The 21,964-nt window shown below is 47.5% G+C and overlaps 1 protein-coding gene across 1 annotated transcript; it reads left to right on the forward strand.

Annotated features, from left to right (window-relative positions):
* The first annotated feature begins 694 nt into the window (after positions 1 to 694).
* Positions 695 to 21,389, forward strand: STX1B (syntaxin 1B). Its single transcript, XM_036741302.1, has 10 exons — positions 695 to 981; positions 10,683 to 10,757; positions 11,247 to 11,346; positions 13,566 to 13,640; positions 16,570 to 16,643; positions 17,498 to 17,606; positions 17,894 to 17,967; positions 18,456 to 18,593; positions 18,715 to 18,825; positions 20,109 to 21,389. Exons 1-10 carry the CDS (start codon positions 952 to 954, stop codon positions 20,187 to 20,189), a joined length of 867 nt encoding a protein of 288 aa, XP_036597197.1. The 5' UTR covers positions 695 to 951; the 3' UTR covers positions 20,190 to 21,389.
* Positions 21,390 to 21,964: the final 575 nt, after the last annotated feature.

The following is a 21,964-nucleotide window of genomic DNA, read 5'->3' on the forward strand; positions in this document are numbered from 1 at the left end:
GGGAGGGTTGGGGGAGGGTGTAGAGGTTGTTGGGCGTGGGGGGTGAGCAGTATGAGTCTGCTGGTGTCTAGGCTCCAGGCTGCATCAGGGACTCTGCAGTCTAGAACTGGCTCATCTATGTCTGGTGTCACAATGAAAAGATTCACATTATTTTTATTTTCCCAAGTTTGCACACACACACACACACACACACACCACAGATAGAAACACAAGGGCATGTATACACACACAGTCGTAAAGAAACACACAGGTACACTGGCAAAACAAACGAAACCCAAACCATGAACTGATATAAAAAAGGACACATCGACACACTACCTTTCTTGCTACCCTACCCTTCGTTTTCCCTATCTGCCCCTTCCAAATCCTTTTTAATCACCCTTTTTTTCTGTCTTTGTCTCTGTCTCTGTCTCTCTGTGTCTCTGCATGTCTCTCTTTGTCTCTTTGCTTCTGTCTCTCTGTGCGTGTCTGTCCTGACCTTCCCTTCTCTCCATCACAACGAATGTTCCCTACCACCCCTTCCCCTCCCTCTATTGCATCCCTCTCTACCCTCCCCTCCCTTCCCTTTTTCTCCCCTTCCCCCGGACTACATCCCCCAGGCGCCCCCAGACCCTGCGTTGCGCATGCCTCCTGCTCCCCCCACCCCGTTCTTCCCCCTCCCTCCCCTCCACCTTCCCCCCTCCCCCGCGCCTCCTCTCCCGCATCCCTCCATCCCTCTGCCGCAGCCGCATCGCCACCGCAGCCCTGGTACAGCCGAGCCCGGCCCAGGCCCCTGATCCTACCCCTGTTCCGGCCAGGCTCGGTCCCCTGCTCCCTTCCCTGGGGAACCCAGGTGGCTCAGGTAGCCCTCTAGTCCCCAGGCTCCGGGGAACCCCTGCGCCCCCGGCCCGTGCCCCCTCACAGCTTAGGCAGGAGGGAGAGACGAGGAAGAGGAGGAGGAGCCGCCGCAAGATGAAGGATCGGACCCAGGAGCTGCGGAGTGTGAGCTGGGGGGCAGGGAGGAGGTGGGGTGAGAGAGAATCAAGGGGCAGCAAGCACCCCGTTATTTGGGGAGGGGGGTATGGAGAAGGCATTGAGATGAGGGGCGGAGAATTCTACAAGAGGTGGCTTAATGAGATGGATATACTGGTTAGCTCAGGGGGATTCCAGTATTTCCAGAGTGTACCCCCATATTCGGAGGGGATTGGGAAAGCCTAGGAGGTATTAGGAGACTGAGATGAGAAGAGGAATTTGGGGAGGTAGACCGGGGCCTCTGATACTCTGTATTTCCAAAAGAGGACCTAGTATATGGCAGGGGATGGGATATGTTTAGGAGAGAATGGGGAAGAAGGGCCCCCTGGAGATGGGAGGTGAAGGGGTCTGGGGCTCAAAGACTGTCATATGATGATATTTGGGAGAGTGAGAGACTGTAAGGACTAGAATAGACTAATGGTAGCTGTGTAACAAACTGCTGTGCTCCAGTGTCTTCAGTGGGGATCATAATATTGGTAGGGGGGAGGAATAAGAGGAAGCCCTGGCTGGGTAGCTGAAGAAGAGGCATGTGGGGGAAGGGGCTTGTGTAAACATTTTCCCCCACCTTTTCTCTGAATGGGGGTTCCTGAGATTTGAAGAACCTGAGAGAGCTTGGAAAGGCCTAGAGGGAGGAGGTATAGACAGACAGCAACTGTAATCGTCAGGACACCCCAATATTGGATTGGGCTTGGGACCAAGTATGAGATGTGGGAGAAAGGGGAGTTGGCGGAGGAAGGCTCAGGGGAACAAGGCACTGTGATAGTTTGTGTGGGATGGGAAAGCGCCTTGGAGTGACAAAAGGTACTGGGTATGCTGATTGGGGAACGTGATGGGAAGTGGTTTGGGGCAGCAAAAGTCCCCTATGTCTGGGGGAAGGTGAAATGCATGAAGATGATAGGAGATTCTGGACCCCGAGGGGCAGTAGGAGACTTGGGGGAAGGATGAGTTTGAGGGGTTGAGGGTCACACATTTTGCAGAGGAAATGTTGCTATTTTGGAAGGAGAATTGAGAAGCTCAAGAGAGTCTGGGATGTGGGAATTTGAAGAGGAGGGAGGGGTCCACAGGCTCATGAGGAAGGACTCCAGCAATTAGGAACAGTGAGAAAAGGACTGAAAGAAACACAGAGACTTGGAAACATTTGGATAGGGATGAAGGTGTTTGGTTTGAAGGGGTGACTGGTAATTCAAGGCCTTCTATAAAACTAGGATGCCCCCAGAGAAGGAGGGGAAAAGCAGTTGATGGCTGAAGGTATCAGGGACACTGATACTTAGTCCTTGACATTTTAGGGGCAACAAGAGAAAGGGAATGTTAAAGAAATTGTTTTGGGAAACTGAGTCGTCTGGTGGAGAGGGAACTGGGACACTTTAGACAGAAGGAGGGAGCTGAGGGTTAGGAGATGTCATTTTGAAGGATAGGGCCCCCCAGATTTTAGGAAGAAGGACGATCAGGGAAAGGGAGACAGATTATGTGGCTTGGGATAAAGTGAATTTGTGGGATTGTGGTATAAAAGGGAAGAATGAGAACATAGAGGGTCCTTGAATATATTCTGAAGGGGTGATTCTAGGGGGGGGAAAGGGGAGGAAACTTTATATCCGAGTAGGCTAAGGAGACACTGGTTCGGATGTGAGGAATTGTGGGGGTGGCAGAATTGTCACCCAAATGTTGGAAGGAGGGGTTGGAGGAGCTGGGGAGTTCTTGGGAGGAGTGACTAGGGACTGATACAGTCATTCTGGGAGATCAGGACCGGATGTACTCGTTGGTCAATCAATGACCATTTATACTGGTGCGGGGGGGATCAGGCCTCCATTGGTTTAGGAAGAGTTGGAGGAGTTAAATTCTAGTTAAGAGAAGAGGAAAGGGAGGAAGGGGGGAGACTGAGTGAAGATTATCCTGGCTATCATATTTTGGGGGTGAAGTTCAAAGGGTATTGGAGAAAACAGATACCTTGAAAGAGACTGGGGAGGGAGGAAAAACTGGAAAGCTTTGGACTATAGGGACATAGTCCAGAGAAATGAGAGGGATTGTCCCTTCTGGGTTTTGAAGGCACATACTGGGAAACTACAGGAGGGGGATATTATTGGGCTGAGGTAGTCACTGATTGGTGACCTAAGTCCAGGGAGTGAAGCCTTGGATTTGAGGAAAGAAGAGGTCTGGAAAGGGGAAAAAAAGAGGGTTGGTAGGGGAACCTGGAGAAGGAAAATGATGGAGCCTGTGGGGAAAGGAGAAAGAGGGAGGTGAAGGAATAGTGGGAGGCAGGAGGCTGGAAGAGGTGGAAGTCAGGAGCAGCTGGAGACACCCGAAGGGGCAATGGATGCCCGAAACTGGGGAGGACAGATGGAGTGAAAAGGAGGTAAGGCCTCGAGGGTGAAGATAGAAAAGAACATGGGGTCAGGAGGGAACAGAAGCTAGATTGAGAGACTGGGGAGAAATAGAAAGGCCAGAAAACACAGCAGCAGAGAATCTGGGAAAGCAGGAGCCTAGGAAGAGTTAGGAGAGAATGAGCTCAAGGAGAACAGATAGAAAACTGCCTTAGAGGAAGAGGGAGATTTGGGGAAAGGGAGACTAGAGCAGGAGTTCCTGACCTGAGTCTGTGGATAGATTTCGGTTGGTCTGTGATCATGAATGGGGAAATGTGTGTGTGTGTGTGTGTGTGTGTATCTTTATTTTTCACTAACCTCTAATTGAAATTGAGCATCCTTCGATTATGAATGTAGGTGATAAGCCACAGTAGTATTAGGCTTCATCAGACTCCCAGAGGGGTCCATGATCTGCCTCCACCCCCCAAAAAAGTTAAGAACCCCTGTTAGAGTTAGGATTAGAAAAGGAGACAAGAGACAGGGGTGCAGTGGAGACTTGGAGATATGGAGGGATAAAGAACAGATGGAGGAAGGAGTGAACAAGAAATAAGGCGTACTTGAAGGAAAGAAGTATTTAGTGTCAGAACTTGGGGTATAAATGAGGACATAGTGAGTGGGGCACCCTGAGTGAGAAAATAATTGGCCTGGGAGGAACCCAGGCACGAAGCTGGCCCTGGGGGTAAAGGAAAAGGGATGGGGAAGAATGAAGAGAGAGTAAGAGGTGAGCCTGGAACATACAAAGAGTAAGCTAGAAAGGGGGGAAGGAAAAGGGGACCTAGTGCTGTAGGATGGAAGGGGAAAGGAATTGGGAGAGGGCTCAGGTCATGGGAGGAAAAGGTATGTAGGAAAGGGGCCAGGAGAGAAAGGGGAAAGAGAGAGGGGAGGGAATGGAGACTGGATCAGGATAGGGGAGCCAGAAGGACAGAAGCCATTATAACTACTACTTGGGCCCCGTTAGAACTCAGATTTGGGCATAATTTCCCCAAAGGGAGTTAATATTCCCCCAGGGGAGAGAGAGAGAGAAAGAGAGAGAGAGAAGAGAGAGAGAGAGAATGTGTGTGTACACATGCTTACATGTTTTCCATTTGATCTCTCACCCAGTTTGCTTATGTGTCTCTCTGTTTGGGTTTCGATCTCAGTGTCTCTCTGTTTGGGTTGTCATCTCTATATGTCTCTCCATCACCATCTGTCTCTCAGTCACTGCTTCCCTGTCTTTTGCTCATGTGTACTGGCTGTCTCCGACTGACTCACTTTCTCTCTGTTTTCTCCATTTTTTTCCTTTCTTTTTCTCCCTTTCTCTCTCTTTTCTGTGTCTCTTTATTTTTCCCCTTTCCACCTTGTATTTCTCTGTGTCTCTTCTTTTCTCTCTCTTATCTCCCTTCTCCAAACTCTCCCCTTCTAGTCTCTCTTATCATCTGTGGGTTTCCAATTCCCAAGGAGTTTGACTTTATTGGGCCCTTAAAGGGCTGGACATACCAGGCAGGAGACAAGACAGGATTTGGATGGCCTCCTCCCAGCTTGCATTTCCCTGAGTGAGCCAGTGCCTGAGTAACAGCTCTTAGGCCGGCTGGAGGCCCAAGCTTTGTACCCTCCCGCAGGCTTACAATCTGGAGCCAGCTGGAGGCAGCAGCCCAAGATCTGGTGTGCTGGAGGTACAAGGCAGGGAAACCCTGGGTTGGAGGTTCTGGGAAGAAGGCTTGGGGAAAAGATGAGGGAGGGTAGCTCTGGAAGGGAGGCACCCACATAAGCAGCTGCATTCTCTCACATAACCTACATTTTCAGGGACCCCCTCTGCATGTTACACAGCCTTAGTCTTTCCTTAGAAGATTTTGGAAATTGTGGGGGTTGGGGAAGAATTAAAAACAACAGACATTTTTCCATTTTCATTTCAAATCTAACCTGCCTGCAACATGCTTTCTTTTGGTCTGGGTCTAATTCCTCTAAGACCGAGAAGCTATATTCATTGTTCTTGGAATCATAGAACCACAGAAAGTTGCAAATGGGAAGGGACCTTTTAAGACATTGTAGTGTACCATAATAGAAGGGACCTTGGAGCCCAGTGCAGAGGGTCAAAACTTTTTTGTGTTATGGATCCCTTTGATAGTCTAGTGAAGCCCATGGACCTCTTCTTAGAATAATGTTTATAAACGCACAACATAAACTACTTATGATTATAGAGGAAACCAATTATGTTGAAATACAGTTAATGAAATGTAAAAAAACCGAGATCCAGTCCAACATACACTCTGTGGAACATTTTATACCATTTTATATCATTTTTTGTAGTTTCAATAAGACCCAGAGCCTGAATTAATGACCAACTGGAAGGAGAGCCTTGGCCTGGGCTTCTTTGTTCTCTGAAGTTTGCTCAGAGAATACCTTTTTCCTCTGTCAACAAGGCCAGATCAGGCTGACCTAGGAACAGTCTTTCCCCTGTTAACCATTAAAGGATGAGACCCTAATCCCGAGAAACTACCTCGCTTAATATATTATGGGCATATACTATGTTATGGAACGTTAATGGTAAATTAAACACAGAAACGCTGGGTTGTAGTTTTAACTGACACTTGTCAACACTCTTATCTTATTGTATTTACAACCTATTCCACTAAGGAAAATCGTTGTCTTGTACCGGTTAAACATACGTGGGGATCATAAAACTGAGTAACACAAAAACATGCTGAATTGTGACTGTTCTAAAAATATAAAAACCTGTTCATTCTTATGTACAAGTCAGTCAGACTTTCTCTGGCTCAATCCCATGCATGTATGTCTGTCCGCTATGCTTAAGTGAATAAATGAATAAGTAATATAAATTTTTATATCGCTTAGGTCTGTTTGCCTCCTTTAACCAAACTCTCAGGTCAACAACGCACACAAATTTTTTTTTACAGTAAAAGAAACTGAGGCCTATTGAGAGGAAGAGATTTAGTTAAAGCTACACAAGCAGTCAGTAGCAAAATTAGGACTAAGACCCAGGGGAATCCTGGTAGTGAATTGAGATTGGACATAGACTCTAGGTCTGATGAATTGCAGCTACTAACCTTGAAGTTGGTCACCAGTTGTCCATATGACTAAGAGGAAGCTAGCAGGAGGGGCTCCTTCTATGAGTGAACCAGAGAAGAGAAAAAGAAGGAGCCAACCCAAGCAGAGAAAGAGAGATCAGCTCCCTGTGGAAACCAGCCTGTTGGTGGAAAGTTACATGATTTCCAGGCCTTGGAAGAAGACAGGCATACTGTGAAAGCTAATAGAAAGATCACTGGCCAAAGAATCCGGAAGCCTGAATTTCAGTCTAGCCTCTGATTTAAGCAAATGTTTCAGGTCTCTCAACCTCAATTCCCTCATCTTTTAAATTAGGGTGATAGACCCACTTCCCTGCCTCTCTCACAGATCAGATGGTAAGGGAATTCATTGGAGACTCAGCTGAAAGGACACAAGTTAGGCCTTAAGAAGTTTCTAAGGCCATCCATAACAGGATGGAGGGAGGGAGGCTGGGGATGGGAGAGCTCTCAGGTTTTTGGCCCAGAGGTGGAAGGATCCAGTGACTTATAGAAAGGAAGACAGAGTTGAGAATTTAAACAAAAGTCTCCAGAGGAAACAGGCTATGCAGGGAGAGTTTTTCAGTTCAACAATTTTTTGTGCAGTACCTGGTTTTCTCCTCAATCATTTCCATCCACCCTTTGGAGGGCAGAAAGAGCCTTTTGCTGGGACCTTTGGGAGCCCAGGGCTGAGGTCCATCTTCAGTGGGGCAGGAAGGGGTGGCTGGCATGTCCTCCAGCCACTAGGGCTAAGTAAGGCACCCATGAGGAGGGAGGAAGAAGAAGAAGAGGAGGGTGGGAAGAGATGGGGACAGGATCTGAGATGGAGGCCAGAGGCCTCTGGAAGGTAGCAGCTACAGGAGGCAGAAGAAAAAAAAACAGAACAGAAACAGAAAGGAAATATATGTATATTGAGCTGCATCTGTGTGTATCCGTCTGTATGTGTGAGTGTGAGTTTATGAGAGTGTGTGTGTGTGTGTGTGTGTGTGTGTGTGTCTTCTGTGCTATGTCTCATTGTGTAGACACCTGTCCACGGATAGACATGTTGAGGTGTACTCTGGTGCAAATTTCCCTGTTGTATATGTGTATGACCATGTACCATAGAAAGGTGTCTCTCCCTGGTATACACCTACCCTATGGTCCTGAATCTGTCTGTGCCCCCATACATATATTCCTGGGGGATTCCGAGTGTGTCTTAATATGTCTGTCTGTTCCCATGCCTGTGTATACCCCTCTACATATATTCTTTTGTTTTTGGTAATTTTTAAATTCATTTTACACTTAAACACAAAATGAGAAAAGAAAAAAAGAACATTTCCATGTACACAGCAGAACATGAAAGGATTCAATAAAAAAAACAAATTTCCATTTCAAGAAAACCTATAAAATAAATGCTACACATTGTTTTCAAAGCTGCCCAGCTTTTCTTTGCTTCCTTGTAGTTTTTCTTTTATTCTCTGCTGTGCATTTTTTATTTTATTTTTTCCCCTTCCTCCCTAGTCCCCACTTTAGAGAAGGCTACAATTAAACTCATGTAAACTCATGTATATGTACACATATACACATATATACACACACATACATACATATACTTAGATATCTATAAACACACACACACACACACATATATATACATATATACATACATTCATACAATACATGCACTTTTCCACCTGTCATCTATTTCTCTGGAGGTGGATAGCATCTTCCTTCATGGGTCCAAGTCTTTCCATGTTTTCCTGAACAATCAGCTTATCATGTCCTACACCACGGCAATATTCCAACCCAATCACATCCTGCCTGAGAGATTGTCTATGAAAGTTTTTTTCCCCAGTTTTCTGCATTCTTCCTATTCTTGGCTACATTGGTTTTATTTATACAAGAAAATTTTAATTGAAAATAATCAAAATTATCCACTTTACCCTTTAACAATGCTCTCGCCTTATAATAAAGTTTAAGGTCTGATACTGCTGAATCTACTTCCTCTACATCTTTTTTGCTTGGTTTCTTTGAAATTCCTCACATTTTGTTCTTCCAAATGAACTTTGTTATTATTTTTTCTAACTCAGTAAGATAATGTTTTAGTAATTTAATTGGGATGGCATTGAATAAATAGATTAGTTAGGTAAAACTGTCATTTTTTTATTATATTGGCTTTACCTACCTATGGACAATAAATATTATTCCAATTATTTAGATCTGACTTTATTTGTATAAAGTGTATTATGGTTATGTTCATATAGTTCCTGTGTCTGTTTTGGCAGTTGTATACATATACTCTTGGGTATATCTGGGTGTCCACGTTATATATTAGTGAATCTTCATGTGTTCCCTTGCACAAGAATTCTTGGAGCTGTTAGTTGCTTTCTCTCTCTGTGAATGAGCACTGAGTGTTTCTGTCTTTATGTCAGTGGGGTCTGTGTAGAAATGAAGGCTGGACATCCCCAAATACTTAGCATCCCCAGAATGGACAGAGATGGGACCACACCACAACTGTCTCCCTGGGGCATGGGTGATACAGGAGCATGATAGCTGAAATCTCTGTTGTCTGGAGTTCTGTCTAGTCTCTAGCTTCTAGGCTTTGTCTTGTTTCTGTCTGGGATTTCACTTGAAAACTCTGTTTGGGCTTAAGTGATGTCTGAGGGCTTTTTGTTTGTTTATTTCCTGAGGATCTGAGGGTTTTGGCCAGGCTCCATTTGGGGTCTAGGTGGCCCCTGCTTAGACATTGAGGCTTTATCAAAACTCTGAGACTTTGGGTTCTGTCTAGGTTCTGTGCTGTCCGAGTGCTGTCTAGATTCTGTCCAAGTTCTGCTTAGGCTCTGTCTAGGCACTATCTAGATTCTGTCTAGGCTGTCTGGGCTCTGCTACAGTTGTCTAGACCCTGTCTAGGTTACAGCTGAGACTTTACCTGGGTTCTTTTTGGGTATTGTCTAGGTTTTGCCTAAGCTCTGTCTGAGACTGTCTGGGTTCTGTCTTGGGTTTGGCTTTGCACTCATCTGGGCCTACACCTAGGCTTCTGGGATTTCTGCCTAGGCTCCCTCGACATTCTCAGGTTCAAATCTGAGGCTCTGTCTGGGCAAAATTTATATGCTTGGTTCTGCCTAGGTTTCATCTTGGGCCCCATCATGGCTCCAGTCCTGTCCTGGCAGGTATCCCAGCTCCCATTTCCTTCCCCAAACCCAGATCCCAGATCTGTGGGAATCACTTTCTCAGGTGTCTTTTTGAGGCTCAGCCTGGGATATGCTTCAGGATTTGGGCTCCTACTGGATCCTTGTAGGACCACTAGCTTGGGTTGCTCTAGGGCTCTGTATGGGTGCCAGACAGTGAGATAGACGGGCTCCGCATGGTGGACCCTGGATTTGACCTGAAGGACCTTCTTTGCCAGGACCCAGGAAGGGCTGGGAGGAACCCTTCCTTCTGCTCTTCTCTTCTGAGAACTGAGGGATGTGAGCAGATCTACACTGAGACTTAGGGGGTAGAAGCAGTCTGTAGAACAGGTGGGAGGGGATGCATGTGTCTGTCAGTGTGTGTGTGTGTGTGTGTGTGTGTGTGTGTGTGTGTGTGTGTGTATGGGCCTTTGTGTGTTGGTGCATGTCTGTGTGTATCAGTGTGTGGGTGGATGACAGCAGTTCGTGTATCAGTGTGCGGGTGTGTCTGTGTGAATGTGTGAGTGTGTGCCTCTTTATGCCTGTGGGTATTGGGGGTGGGGGGCTGAACAGTGCCACAGGAAAATCCAAGCAATAGAAAGTAAGTGGGTGTCAAGTTAGGGGAATGAAAAGCAGAGAACTGCGTGGAGTGGAGTGGAGGGGTGGGGAAGGGGAAGAGCATCTCGGAGGCCTGCACAGGACGTCAGGGCTGAAGAATTGCGTGAGGTCTCAGCCTTCTCCTGTTCTCTCCTGTCCCAGCTCCCCAGCTATGGCCCTGACTATGTTTGGCTCCCCACAGGCAGGCAGCAGGGCTGTGACCTTGCAAAGGGGACACAGCCAGATGAGGGAGGAGCAAGAAGGATGTGGGGAATGGGGGACCTCAAGGGGGGAGGCTGAGACTGAGCCAGGCCAAAGTGGGTGAGAAGAACCAGGGTCGGGTATGGACATGTCGCTCCTGCCCACCCATACCCGGTCCTTGAGTTTCATGGCAGGGGAACAAAGAAGCAGGATTCTGCCTCTTTTTCTTGGTCCCAGAGCTGGAAGTGCTTGGATGAGGGGGACTGGGGTGGAGGGTAGTGGCTTTGACCTTGACAGGACAGAAATGTATATTGCCTACCGTTGCTTTCCAGGCAAAAGACAGTGATGATGAAGAGGAGGTGGTACATGTGGACCGGGATCATTTCATGGATGAGTTCTTTGAACAGGTAAAAATTTCACCAGAGGCTCCAGTCCCTGTCCTGGCAGGTATCCCAGCTCCTACTTCCTTCCCCAAACCCAAATCCCAAATCTCCAGGCTTCATCTCCCTCTGGGCCTCATCTACCCACCAAACTTCCTTGAGTATTTTTTTTTCCTTACCAGAACTACGATTTCATGGGTGTCCCGAGCTCTCTATAAAGAACTCCCTAAAACACTGCAGATTGACCATTTCTTGGCAAATTATATTTTTAGAGCATTGTCTGGAGAGTCACACAGCCAGCATGTGGGGTCTTCCTGACTCTGAGGTTAGCTCTCATTCATGACCTCTCTCTACTTCGGTTTTTGTCACCATTGATACCATACTACCAATGAACCAGGGGCATTCTCACCTCCCCTTCAAGGCCCAGGACCCTGCCTCCATTGCCAGCACTCTGGGGCCCTTCCACCTGTTATCCTGGGTCTCTCCACCCGTCCCCCCTCTGTTCAAACTCTGCAGGTGGAAGAGATCCGAGGCTGTATTGAAAAGCTGTCTGAGGATGTGGAGCAGGTGAAGAAACAGCACAGCGCCATCTTGGCCGCCCCCAACCCTGATGAAAGTGAGTGGGGGGGAGGATACCAAGGACCCAGGCTGGGAAGGGGTCCTCAAGCTAGGACAGGGGGAGGGGGAAAAGGTCCTCCATTGGCTCATTGTCATAATCAGCCACCAAATCCTATGGATTCTAACCCAAAGTATCTCTATCCCTTCCTCCCTATTATCACCACTGACACCTTCTTTCGAAGGACCTAACTACCGCCTACCTGGAATATTACAATAGGCTTCCCAATAGGTCTTCCCACCACCTCTTCCTCCCCACCCTTATCTATCCTTGCTTCCAGAATACTCATTCTTACACATAGACCTAGTCGTGCCTCTCCTTTAATAATAAAAAAAAAAATCACTAATTCCCTATTTATTTCCTCAAAGTTCAAACTCTTCTGCCTAGCATTCAAGGCCCTCCATGACTTAATGCTAACACCTTTCCAGCTTTGTTTCTTATTACACTTCCGCACGTTCTCCAGGTCGAATCTGCACTCTGTCTCCTAAACATGCCCTAAGCTTTTCTACCTCAGGGCCTTTCTTTAGGGCTCTCTCTGCCTACATGTTCTCTCTTTCCGTTTCCCTTGTTATTTCTCCCCATCCTGTAGGCCCAGTTCAGAAAGCCCTCTCCCTCCCCAACCCCCTTGTTGGTAGTGACCTTCCCCTTGGACCTCACGTAGCACTTTGTTTTTCGTGTCCATAAAACATTTACAAGTAATACCATGTACAATATATAGTTAACTGTATTTGTCTCTTATCCTCTTACTTTATTGAAAGGTCCACAAAGGCAGGTGCCATGTCTTACCCTTTGCCCCCAGCTACTCCAAGACAAGACATATTTCACATATATCCCTTTTTTCCTCCACCAACTCTCTCTTGGGTTTCCTCGTCCCCAAAACAAAAAGTTGATGATAATGAGAGGTCTCATTTCTAAAGCACTTTATGATTTAAAAGATGCTTTCCTCACCTCAGTACTCTTAAGATGAAAATTGGTGATATGTGCAAAATTGAGCAAGACTTGTAAATCTTATCTCCATTTTACAGAGGGGAAAACAGACCCAGAGAGAGGAGGGTCACCTGGCTAGCAAATTATCTATGCTGAGATTTGAACATGGAACCAGAGATCAATCCCATCAATGAATTAAGGTTCACACAAGCGAAATAACTTACTCAAAGTCACATAGGTAGCAAATGGCAAAGCTGAGATTCAAACCCCTAGCCTCTGACTCCAAAGCCAGTCCTTTTTTCACTTCAGCACACCGGCCTCTCGGGTCTTCCAACGAATGCAGTGTATTCTCTGCTACATTGTGGTCACTCTCTGATGACATAGTTTGCCTGCTCTCTCCCCTCCACCTACACAGTCATGGGGTTGTCGGAACAAGACCTCCATGACTAACTCCTGTCTCATCATCATCCTCACCCACCCTGTGATTGATTTCCTATCACTTCACCGCTCCCCCCCCAAAAAACCCTACAGTGTTTTCTAGTGTTCCCAAATTCCCCATGATTGGTTGAAGGAACAGGGGATGTTTAGCCAGGAGATGAGAAAACTCAGTGGGGATGTGATGGCTGCCTTCAAGTAGTTGGGATGCTGTCACATGGAACAGTAATTAAACTTGTTCATCTGGACCTCAGAAGGCAGAACCGGGAGCAATAATAAAAACTCAAACTGAGAAAGATTTACAAAGTACTTTCCTCACAATGACCTGGGAGGTAGGTAGTATTATTCCCATCTTACAGAGGAAGAAGCTGAAGCTCAGGAAAGTTAAATTATTTCTCCCAGGATCACACAGCTATTAAGTGGCAGAGCTACGACCTGAACCCATATCTCTTGACCCTAAGTGCAAAACCACAGCACCTTTTGCAAAGATGCAGAGATTTCTGCTCCATATTAGGAAGTTTTCCTCTATAAATTAGAGATAACCAAAAGTATAATGGGCTGTCCCGGAAGGTGGTGAGTTCCTCATCACTAGTTCTCCATCAGTGGAGAGAGAGAGAGAGAGAGAGAGAGAGAGAGAGAGAGAGGGAGAGAGAGAGAGAGTCCTTAGTCAATGGACTAATGACTTGGTCAGTTATGGGTTACACCAGATGATCTCTGAGACCCTTTCGGATTGATTCTAACCTTTAACTTTTCCCCATTGGCTAGCACAGAATTCTGCTCACACTGGAAACCTAATAATTGTTTGTTGAACTTGAATTTGGATTTAGACTTGACCTTTTCCCTTTTTTCCCTTTCAGAAACCAAACAGGAGCTGGAAGACCTGACTGCAGACATCAAGAAGACGGCCAACAAGGTTCGATCCAAGTTGAAAGGTGAGGAACATACCTCCTAAGGCCTTGGGATCTCACTGATTTAGTCTGTGGGGGGAAATGCTATCCCTCCACCAAGATAAAAAATATCATCTCCTATATAGATTTACGGGTAAATCCCATTTGTTTATCGGACTCCCAAACAACCTCAGACTTCATCACTGACTATTGAGAAACAAACAGGTGAACAGGGAAGTAAGCTCACCCCTCCCCACTGAGAAAGAATAGAGATTCTGTCCCCAATGGCTACCATTAGCATGTGTTATCATGACAGGTGTGTCTCCTATTTGACTGGCACCAATTTAAAAAAAATCCAAAACCCATTTCCCCAGAAACCTGAGGGAATGAACTCTGAACCCTGTACTAGTATGAGCTCAGCCTTATTTCCACTCAGCAAATGCTTGTGAAGTCCTAGGCTGAGTACTGATTGAGCGCATCCCTGTGATATAGTGGAAACAACTCAGGGCCGGAAGTCACGAGACCTGGGTTCTGAATTCTAATCCTGACCTCTCTTACTATGTGACCTTGGAGAAGCCATTTCCCTTCTCTGGGCCTCAGTGTTCCCATTTTGTAAAATGAAGGGGTTGCTCCTGGATGGCCTTTAAGCTCTTTTCCAACATTCTCTGGTTCCATATGCTAAGATTCCATCCAGGCCTGAGACTGTTGTGTTCTGTGTTCCAAGTTCCCTTCCAGTGAGGACTGTCTGTGTTCTAAAGTGGCCAGCTCTGATTTTAGAGATCCTCTGTTGCTGGAGTTCCCAGCCTGTGGACCGCTGACCATAATGGGGGGCCATGGAGTAGTAATTGCAATCACTTTGCAAAGTAATTTTTAAAATTATTACAGAGTCCACACACTCTTATAGGCTCTTGTTTAGTCATTGGCAATGTTCATTTCTTCAGCTTCCGGATACTAGTAGTACAATAAAACATATATTAGGCAGCGAGGTGGTGCAGTGGTTAGAGCTCTGGACCTGGAGTCAGGAAGACCTGAGTTCAGATTTGATCTCTGACACCTACTAAGTGTGTGATCCCGGGCAATTTGCTGCCTCAATTTACTCATCTCTAAAATGGAGGCAGTAATACCACCTACTTCTTAGTGTTATATAGTGAGGATAAATTGAGATATTTGTGAAATGTTTTGCAAACCTTAAAGCGCTATATGAATTTTAGCCATGGTTATTGACGTCATGATTGGATAATTGTGTGAAATGTTTTGGTTTTAAAAAGAGACCCTTATACTTGAAAGGGACACTGTTAAAGGCAGTGGAGACAGAGGATCTGGGTTTGAACCCCACCTCTGACACTTAGTACCTGCGCAATCTTGGACAAGGTCCTTCACCTCATCTGTAAAATGAGTGGGTGGGCTTGACGGCCTCTGAGCTCAGGATGTGTGACCTGATCAAAACTGTCCAATCATAAGATCCTAGATTTAGACTGGGAAGGTTATGCAAAGTCCTCAGTCCCATCTCCTCATTTTATAGCTGAAGGAACTGAGGCTTGGAGAAGGGAGATAACTTTCCCAAGGCCAGCACAGTAAGGGAGGCCAGAACTAACCTCTTGCTCAAGGTCTCAGGGGTAAGGGAATAGCAAATGCAGGATTTGAACCCAGGCAGATCCTCTAACTCCAAACTCAATGCTGTTTCCACCCTGCCACCAAAGCTGCCACCCACTCATTTTATTTATAAAGCTTTATTGATGCTTTTTGGTTTTTTGTTTTTTTAACACCAAAGTCATTCCCTCTTTAATCACACCCCATGCCCGACCCTTCCTCTCAACCACCAGAGGACTCTCCTGAACAAAGGAAAGCATTTAGGCAAAACTAACACAGGGACCTCGTCTGAGAGCGTGGGCAGCATTCCCAACCCGGTATGTCAATCTGACGCTTAGTTTGTCAAATCACTCCATTTTATAGAGCAGGAAAACTGAGGTCCGGACCGACTTGCCCAGGGTCATCAGTAAGTGGCAGCTAGAGGAGGAGTGTATGCTCTGACTCTAAGTCAAGTCTCCTTCCCCTACAACATGGAGCCTCCTCAGCAATATGACTGTTCCTGCAGTTGTCTTAAAGCTGCCAGTGACTGGCAGGCTGCTGGTTATTAATCTCTGTTTTATGGTCCAAGCTTCATGCATAGATAGAGGAGCCAAGGTTCTTAGACACAGCCCTTAGGCCTTAAATGGCCCCAAAGATTCCTCCATCTCCAGTCTTCTTACACTGTACTCCCCGCCATGCAGTCCATGATCCAGTTACACTGGTCTACTCGGTCTTCCTCCTACATGAAGCTCCATGTCTTGGCTATGTGCATTTTTCACTGGCCATGTACCCTATTTCTGGAAAGCTCTCGGACTTCCCTTCTACCTTTAACTTCCTTCAAATTCCACCTTTTCCAAGAGGCCTTTCCTGGTCTCTTCCCTCCCTTCCCCTGTACTTTCCCCTCTGATATTTCCATTTATCAACTCTGTATCTGTACATTTATCTCTGTGTACATAATTACTTACATGTCTTCTCCCCCTCATCACAGTGTAAGCTTCTTGAGGGCAGGGTTTTGGTTTTTTTTGTTTTTTTTTGCCTTTCTGCGTGTCATCTGCATTTAATACAGTACCCAGTGTATAGTAAGCACTTAATAAATGCTTATTAATCATTAAGGGAAGATTGAATTACATTTAATAGAGTTTTAGGCTCAAAGTATGTTTTATTACATTCCCAATTCTCCGAAGATTGGGAATCAGTGCATGGCTATTCTCAGTTGTAGAAGATTACTATTACCCAAGATATGCTGCCTCGAGCATTCCAGATAAACTGAAGCCTGTCACAGGAAGCTGTGATTAGGTTGGGAAGGAGGGTCATAGGAAGTCTTGTGGGTCGCCCCTCCCTGCCTGATGGTCTCCCTTTTGTCCTTCCCCACACTCTTCGCTCTGCTTACCTGCTCTTCTGGCAGCCATCGAGCAAAGTATCGAGCAGGAGGAAGGACTGAACCGGTCTTCCGCTGACCTTCGTATCCGAAAGACCCAGGTAGGAGGGAACAACTCCTCCCCAGGAATGCTCCCCACCCATCCTTTGCCCCAAGCAGTACAGCAGTCTGGTGGAGTCATCTCTGGCCTGCCCAGATGGGTCTTCACATCCCAGTCATCTGACTTTTCAGAAGCCTGCCCAGCCCTGAGCTCTAGAGGGGCACAGACGGTGCCCATCCCCAAACTAGGGGGTGCAAGGTAGAGGTGGGGAGGGGGGAAATAGGACTTAACCAGCTCCCCACACCTGGCTTTCTCTTTCCCTTTGCTCTCTATTTTTCACTCTCTTTGCCCACCTTTGCCCCACCCATCAACCGCTTCCCCTTGGTCACTTAATCTTTGTCTCTTCATCTCTGGCCTGTCACTATCTGCATGTTTTCGTCCTCTCCCTTCCCTACCTTTCTTCTGCTTCTTCTTTCATCCTCATTGTCTCTTTCCACCCTCGTTCCTGTATCTCTCTCCCACTTCCTCCACCATCTTTCTCCTTTATCTTCTCTGTCTACCTTTCTCTTCTCATCTCTGTCTCTTTCTCCTCTTCCCCCTGCCCTTCTCTTTCTTATCCTTTTCTTTTCTTCCTCTCTTCCCTCTTTCCTCCTCCTCCTCCTTCCCCTCCTCCTCCTCTTTTCCTCTTTCTCTCTTTCTCTCTCCCTCCTCTTTTCATACCATTCACTCATCTCTCTCTCTCTCTCTCTCTCTCTGTCGCTCTGTCTCTCTCTGTCTCTGTCTCTCTGTCTCTCTATCTCTCTGTCACTCTGTCTCTATCTCTGTCTCTCTCTCTCCCTCTTTCCTTCCCTGCCTTAACTTGCCTCCTCTCTCTTGGCCTCACCTGGGGTCTCTTCGGCCCTCCACCCCCTGAAGCACTCCACACTGTCTCGGAAGTTCGTGGAGGTGATGACCGAATATAATGCAACGCAGTCCAAGTACCGAGACCGATGCAAGGACCGGATCCAGCGACAACTCGAGATCAGTGCGTATTTGGCCCTCCCCTCCCTGTCCACCCAACCTTCCCCAAATTCTGACCTGCTCCTGGTCTGTACTTGAGGTTCACAGACCCTGGGACCAATCTGGGATCTACAGGTTCCAGGACAGAAATGGGGTGGGGAGAGAGGTCTAGACTGAGGCTGGGCCCACCTCTTTTAGGCCTACACTGAAGAGTGGCTTGGGGACTCCCCTAGGCCCAGACCATTCCCTGGATATCCATCCCATCTTCCCTTCAACTGGCCCCTCCTCTACAACATCCCTTTCTCTCTGCAGCCGGAAGGACCACAACCAACGAGGAGCTGGAGGACATGCTAGAGAGTGGAAAGCTGGCCATCTTTACGGATGATGTGAGGGAGGGACAGGGGTGGCGGGTGGGGGAGGCCTCGGCATTCTGAGATTATCCTTCAGCCTAGGACAGAACTGTTTTGGCTCATTTGTCTGTGTCCAGAAACAGTTCCTAGGGACTCTCTCTCCTCTTGAGTTCTCTATTATTATTATTTTTTCTCAATCAAGCCCTGTATTTCTGTCTTGACATCTTTCTGCCTCTTTCCCTCTCCCTATCTTCCTCTTTCTGTCTTGCCCATTTCTCTCTCTTACACAGTAATCAATCAGTCAACAAGCATGTATTAAGTACCTACTGCATGCCATACATGGGCCCCTTAATTGTCGGGATGGGCCTCTCTGGGAGCTAGGGAAGATGTCAGAACTAAGGACTGTCAGAAGGGTCAGATCTAGGACCAAAGGAGTTCATTTTACAATGGAGGGAATGAAGCTGATGTGTCTGCTGCTGAGGTCCATTCTCCATTCCAATCCCCACCCCAACCCCTACCCCCAGATCAAGATGGACTCACAGATGACCAAGCAGGCTTTGAATGAGATTGAGACAAGGCACAATGAGATCATCAAACTGGAGACCAGCATCAGGGAGCTGCACGACATGTTTGTAGACATGGCCATGCTCGTGGAAAGCCAGGTAGAGTTGTGTGAGCCCAGCCTGCTAGCCCTTGTCCCGCCCCATGGCCCTCCCCAGACCTCTGCCTATCATCTTTGGCTGCTGGACCACCTGGAGCCACACGGGACCCTTATCTCTGCAGGGGGAGATGATCGACCGAATTGAATACAACGTGGAACACTCTGTGGACTATGTGGAGCGGGCTGTGTCCGACACCAAGAAAGCCGTGAAATATCAGAGCAAGGCCCGGAGGGTGAGAGGGTTGGGCTGGAGCTGGGCCGGGTTGAGTGGAAGGGAAGGGAGTTGGGACTGGGAGGCAGAAGGCTGGGGTTTAGGGCGAGAAGTATGAGGTAAGTGGTGAAATAGGGTGGAAAGACCTAATCTCCTGCTCTGACCTCTTCCTTATTTCTGTTTGTCTTTCTTTCCTGCCCTCTTCCTCTGTGCCCACACCCCCTTTCTCTCTTCACATTCCCAATTCACCTCATCCTCTTTGGCCCTGCTCATCGCCTGCTGTCATCTTTGTTTCTCCTGTTTAACTTCCTTCCTTTTTCTCCCCTCCCTTTCTCCTCTATTTCCTCCTTCAACTTATCTTTTTTCTCTACCTCCTCCTATCTCCTCTCTCTCTCTCTCTCTCTCTCTCTCTCTCTCTCTCTCTCTCTCTCTCTCTCTCCCCTTCTTCCCCTCCTCTTCCTTCTTCCCCTCCCCTTCCTTCTTCCCCTCCCCCTCCCCCTCTCCCCCTCCCCCTCCCCCTCTCCCCCTCCCCCTTCCTCTCCCTCTCCCTCCCTTTCTCTCTCTCTCTCTCTCTCCTCCTCTTTATTCCTATCTCCATCCTCTTCCTCTCTCACCTCTCTTTTCATTCTCTATCCCTGCTTTTCACCCCTCCCTTCTCCTTCTTTTCTTCTTCCTTCTCTTTCTAACCTCTTCTCTTGTTTTTCTTTTCTCTCACCTTCTTCCTTTTTTACCTTCCTCTTTCATCTTTTTCCTTCTTCCTGTTCTTCTCTCTTACCTTCTCCTTTCTCTCACTGCCTTCATTATTTCCTTCCCCCTTCACTTTAAACTCCTGTCTTTCTCCTTCTTCCTATTCACTTTCTCCTTTTCCTTGCTCTCCTCTTCTCTTTCCTTTCCCTCCTCTTCTTCCCCCCTCTTTTCCCACTTTTCTTCCTCTTCTCCCTTTCCCCTCCTCTTTTTACTTCTCTCCTCTCTTACCTCTCTTCTCCTTTCTCCTCTCTTCCTCTTTCCTTTTTTTCTTCCTTCCTCTTCTCCCCCTCTGCTGTCTCTTTGTTCTTCTCCTTCCCCTTCTCTCCTTTCTCTTTTCCTCTTCTCCCCCCTTTACTTCCTCTTTCCTCCTTTTCTCATCTCTTCCTCTCCTCCCCTTTCCTGTCTCTCTTCATCTCCTCCCCCCTTCCTGTCCCTTCATCCTCTCCTCCCTTTCCTCCCTCTTTTCTCCTCTCTGCTCTCCTTGCCCTTCTTCCTTTCCTCCTCTCCTCCCTCCCTCCCTCTGTCTCCCTGTCTCCTTCTACTTTCTCCCACCTGCAGAAGAAAATCATGATCATCATCTGCTGTGTGGTGCTGGGGGTGGTGCTTGCGTCGTCCATCGGGGGGACGCTGGGCTTGTAGACCTGTCCCCTCATTTTCCCCTCATCTCCCCAGAACCCTCTCACCAGAATGGGAGCAATACCCATCCATCCATCCATCCATCCATCCATCCATCCATCCATCCATCCATCCCCAGGCTTCCCCCAGCCCCTCCCCCTCCATCCACTCCAGTCTCAGCCTCTAAGATTGGATCCAGGCAGTTCCCCCTCCCCCACCCACCGCCCATAATGTGGACCTGAGCAATCCCCTCCCCAACCTGAAGTGGGACCCCCGTGTCTCATGCCCCCCTCCCCCCGCATGTAGATTACAGCAGGCATGAGCCCTTGCCACCTGCCTCTCCCCACACAGGCCTAGCACCATAGGGGCCCACATGCTGGCAATGTGTAGGGTGGGCACGTGTGTACTCGGGTGTGCGTGCACGCTGGATCCCCTCACCACCCCCCGCTCCCCTCCCCCATTGTCCCATCCCATGCGTCTGCCTGTGGCCTGAGCTGTCGTATACATCGTGGCCAAGTGTATCCCTCCATCAATCCCCGCCGTGTGCGTCCAATACGGATTGTAGGGGCTCTGATAGTGGGAGAAGGTGCGGACATGTACGTGGATCTGTATGCACACTCACCGGCACTGACCAAGTTTGTCTGAGGGACAGCTTCCGCATCCACACACACACACACATGCACGCACGCAGGTTTGTATGCTTATAAACTGTAGACGACATCCTGTGATGTGAACATCCACCCTCGTCTAGCCCATTCACCCAGGATATATGGATCATAGGTCAGGGCGCATATGTGCTTGGTTACACACATGGAGGCGTAAATGATGTGAGTTGGTATGTATATAGTGACACGCTCATTTCTTCCCAGCCAAGAGTAGGTAGCCACGTGTACACATACACCTTCTTGCTCTGTTTATCCACACAGTATGCAGATACCTATTGTGTTTGTTGTATTGCCAGTCTTTGTTTAAGCAGTATGAAAATTCACACACATACACACACACACACACACACACACACACGCACGCACGCATGCACGCAAATATGCCTCTATACGAGATGTACATAAATGACCTTTGCATGTGTGTGCATGCTCCCGCACACAGTTACCTCCAGGAGGGATGTGTGGAGTGTGGTTGTATGTTTTCCCCAGGCAGAGCCCACCACACTGTGTATATAACATCTGTTTTTGTGGGCACAGAGATATATATTTCTATGACCTATCTATACATATTTGCGTGTGTGTCTGTGTATACATGTGACTACACAATGTGTATATAACCCAGTACGTATCACATACACACATATATTTATCAGCACAGCTGTGTGTCCTGTATGGGTTTGTGCGCATCTGTGTTTAATCTGAGATCATTTCCCGCCCTCCTCCCCCCACTTCAGGTCTGCTCAAGTTCATGTGGAAATGCAAGCACAGACACAGAGTCACTCAAATATTGTGCAACCAGGCATTTTGCCACAAGATTGTGGATCCTTCATATACACACAACCAGATTGCTATCTGCACCGTTTCTGCCTCTAGCCTTCATGTTGGTGCATATAGAGGCCCTGACACCCCAAAGCTGGCAGGGGCCTCACCTGGGTGGCTGCATAACACATACACACGTGCTCACATAGGCATGTACACAGACATGCACACACATGCCTCATTTGTCGGAGACAGCCTGGGGGAAATGATGGGTGTGAATTTGGCATACCTCCTGGAGCCTGACAGCTAAAAGAACAGAGGGGGTGGGCAGCCAAAGGCCTGAGAGCAGGATTTCTTTCTGTCCCTGAGGCCAGT

Source organism: Trichosurus vulpecula, chromosome 1 (genome assembly GCF_011100635.1).
Source record: "Trichosurus vulpecula isolate mTriVul1 chromosome 1, mTriVul1.pri, whole genome shotgun sequence".
Classification (NCBI taxonomy): Eukaryota; Metazoa; Chordata; class Mammalia; order Diprotodontia; family Phalangeridae; genus Trichosurus; species Trichosurus vulpecula.

Bases quoted from the DNA above. Each gene is read 5' to 3' on its own strand.
- STX1B (XM_036741302.1), top strand. From the start codon at position 952: ATGAAGGATCGGACCCAGGAGCTGCGGAGT. The intron at 18,594-18,714 runs GTAGAGTTGTGT...TTATCTCTGCAG, and splicing joins CCATGCTCGTGGAAAGCCAG to GGGGAGATGATCGACCGAAT. The intron at 18,826-20,108 runs GTGAGAGGGTTG...TCCCACCTGCAG, and splicing joins ATCAGAGCAAGGCCCGGAGG to AAGAAAATCATGATCATCAT.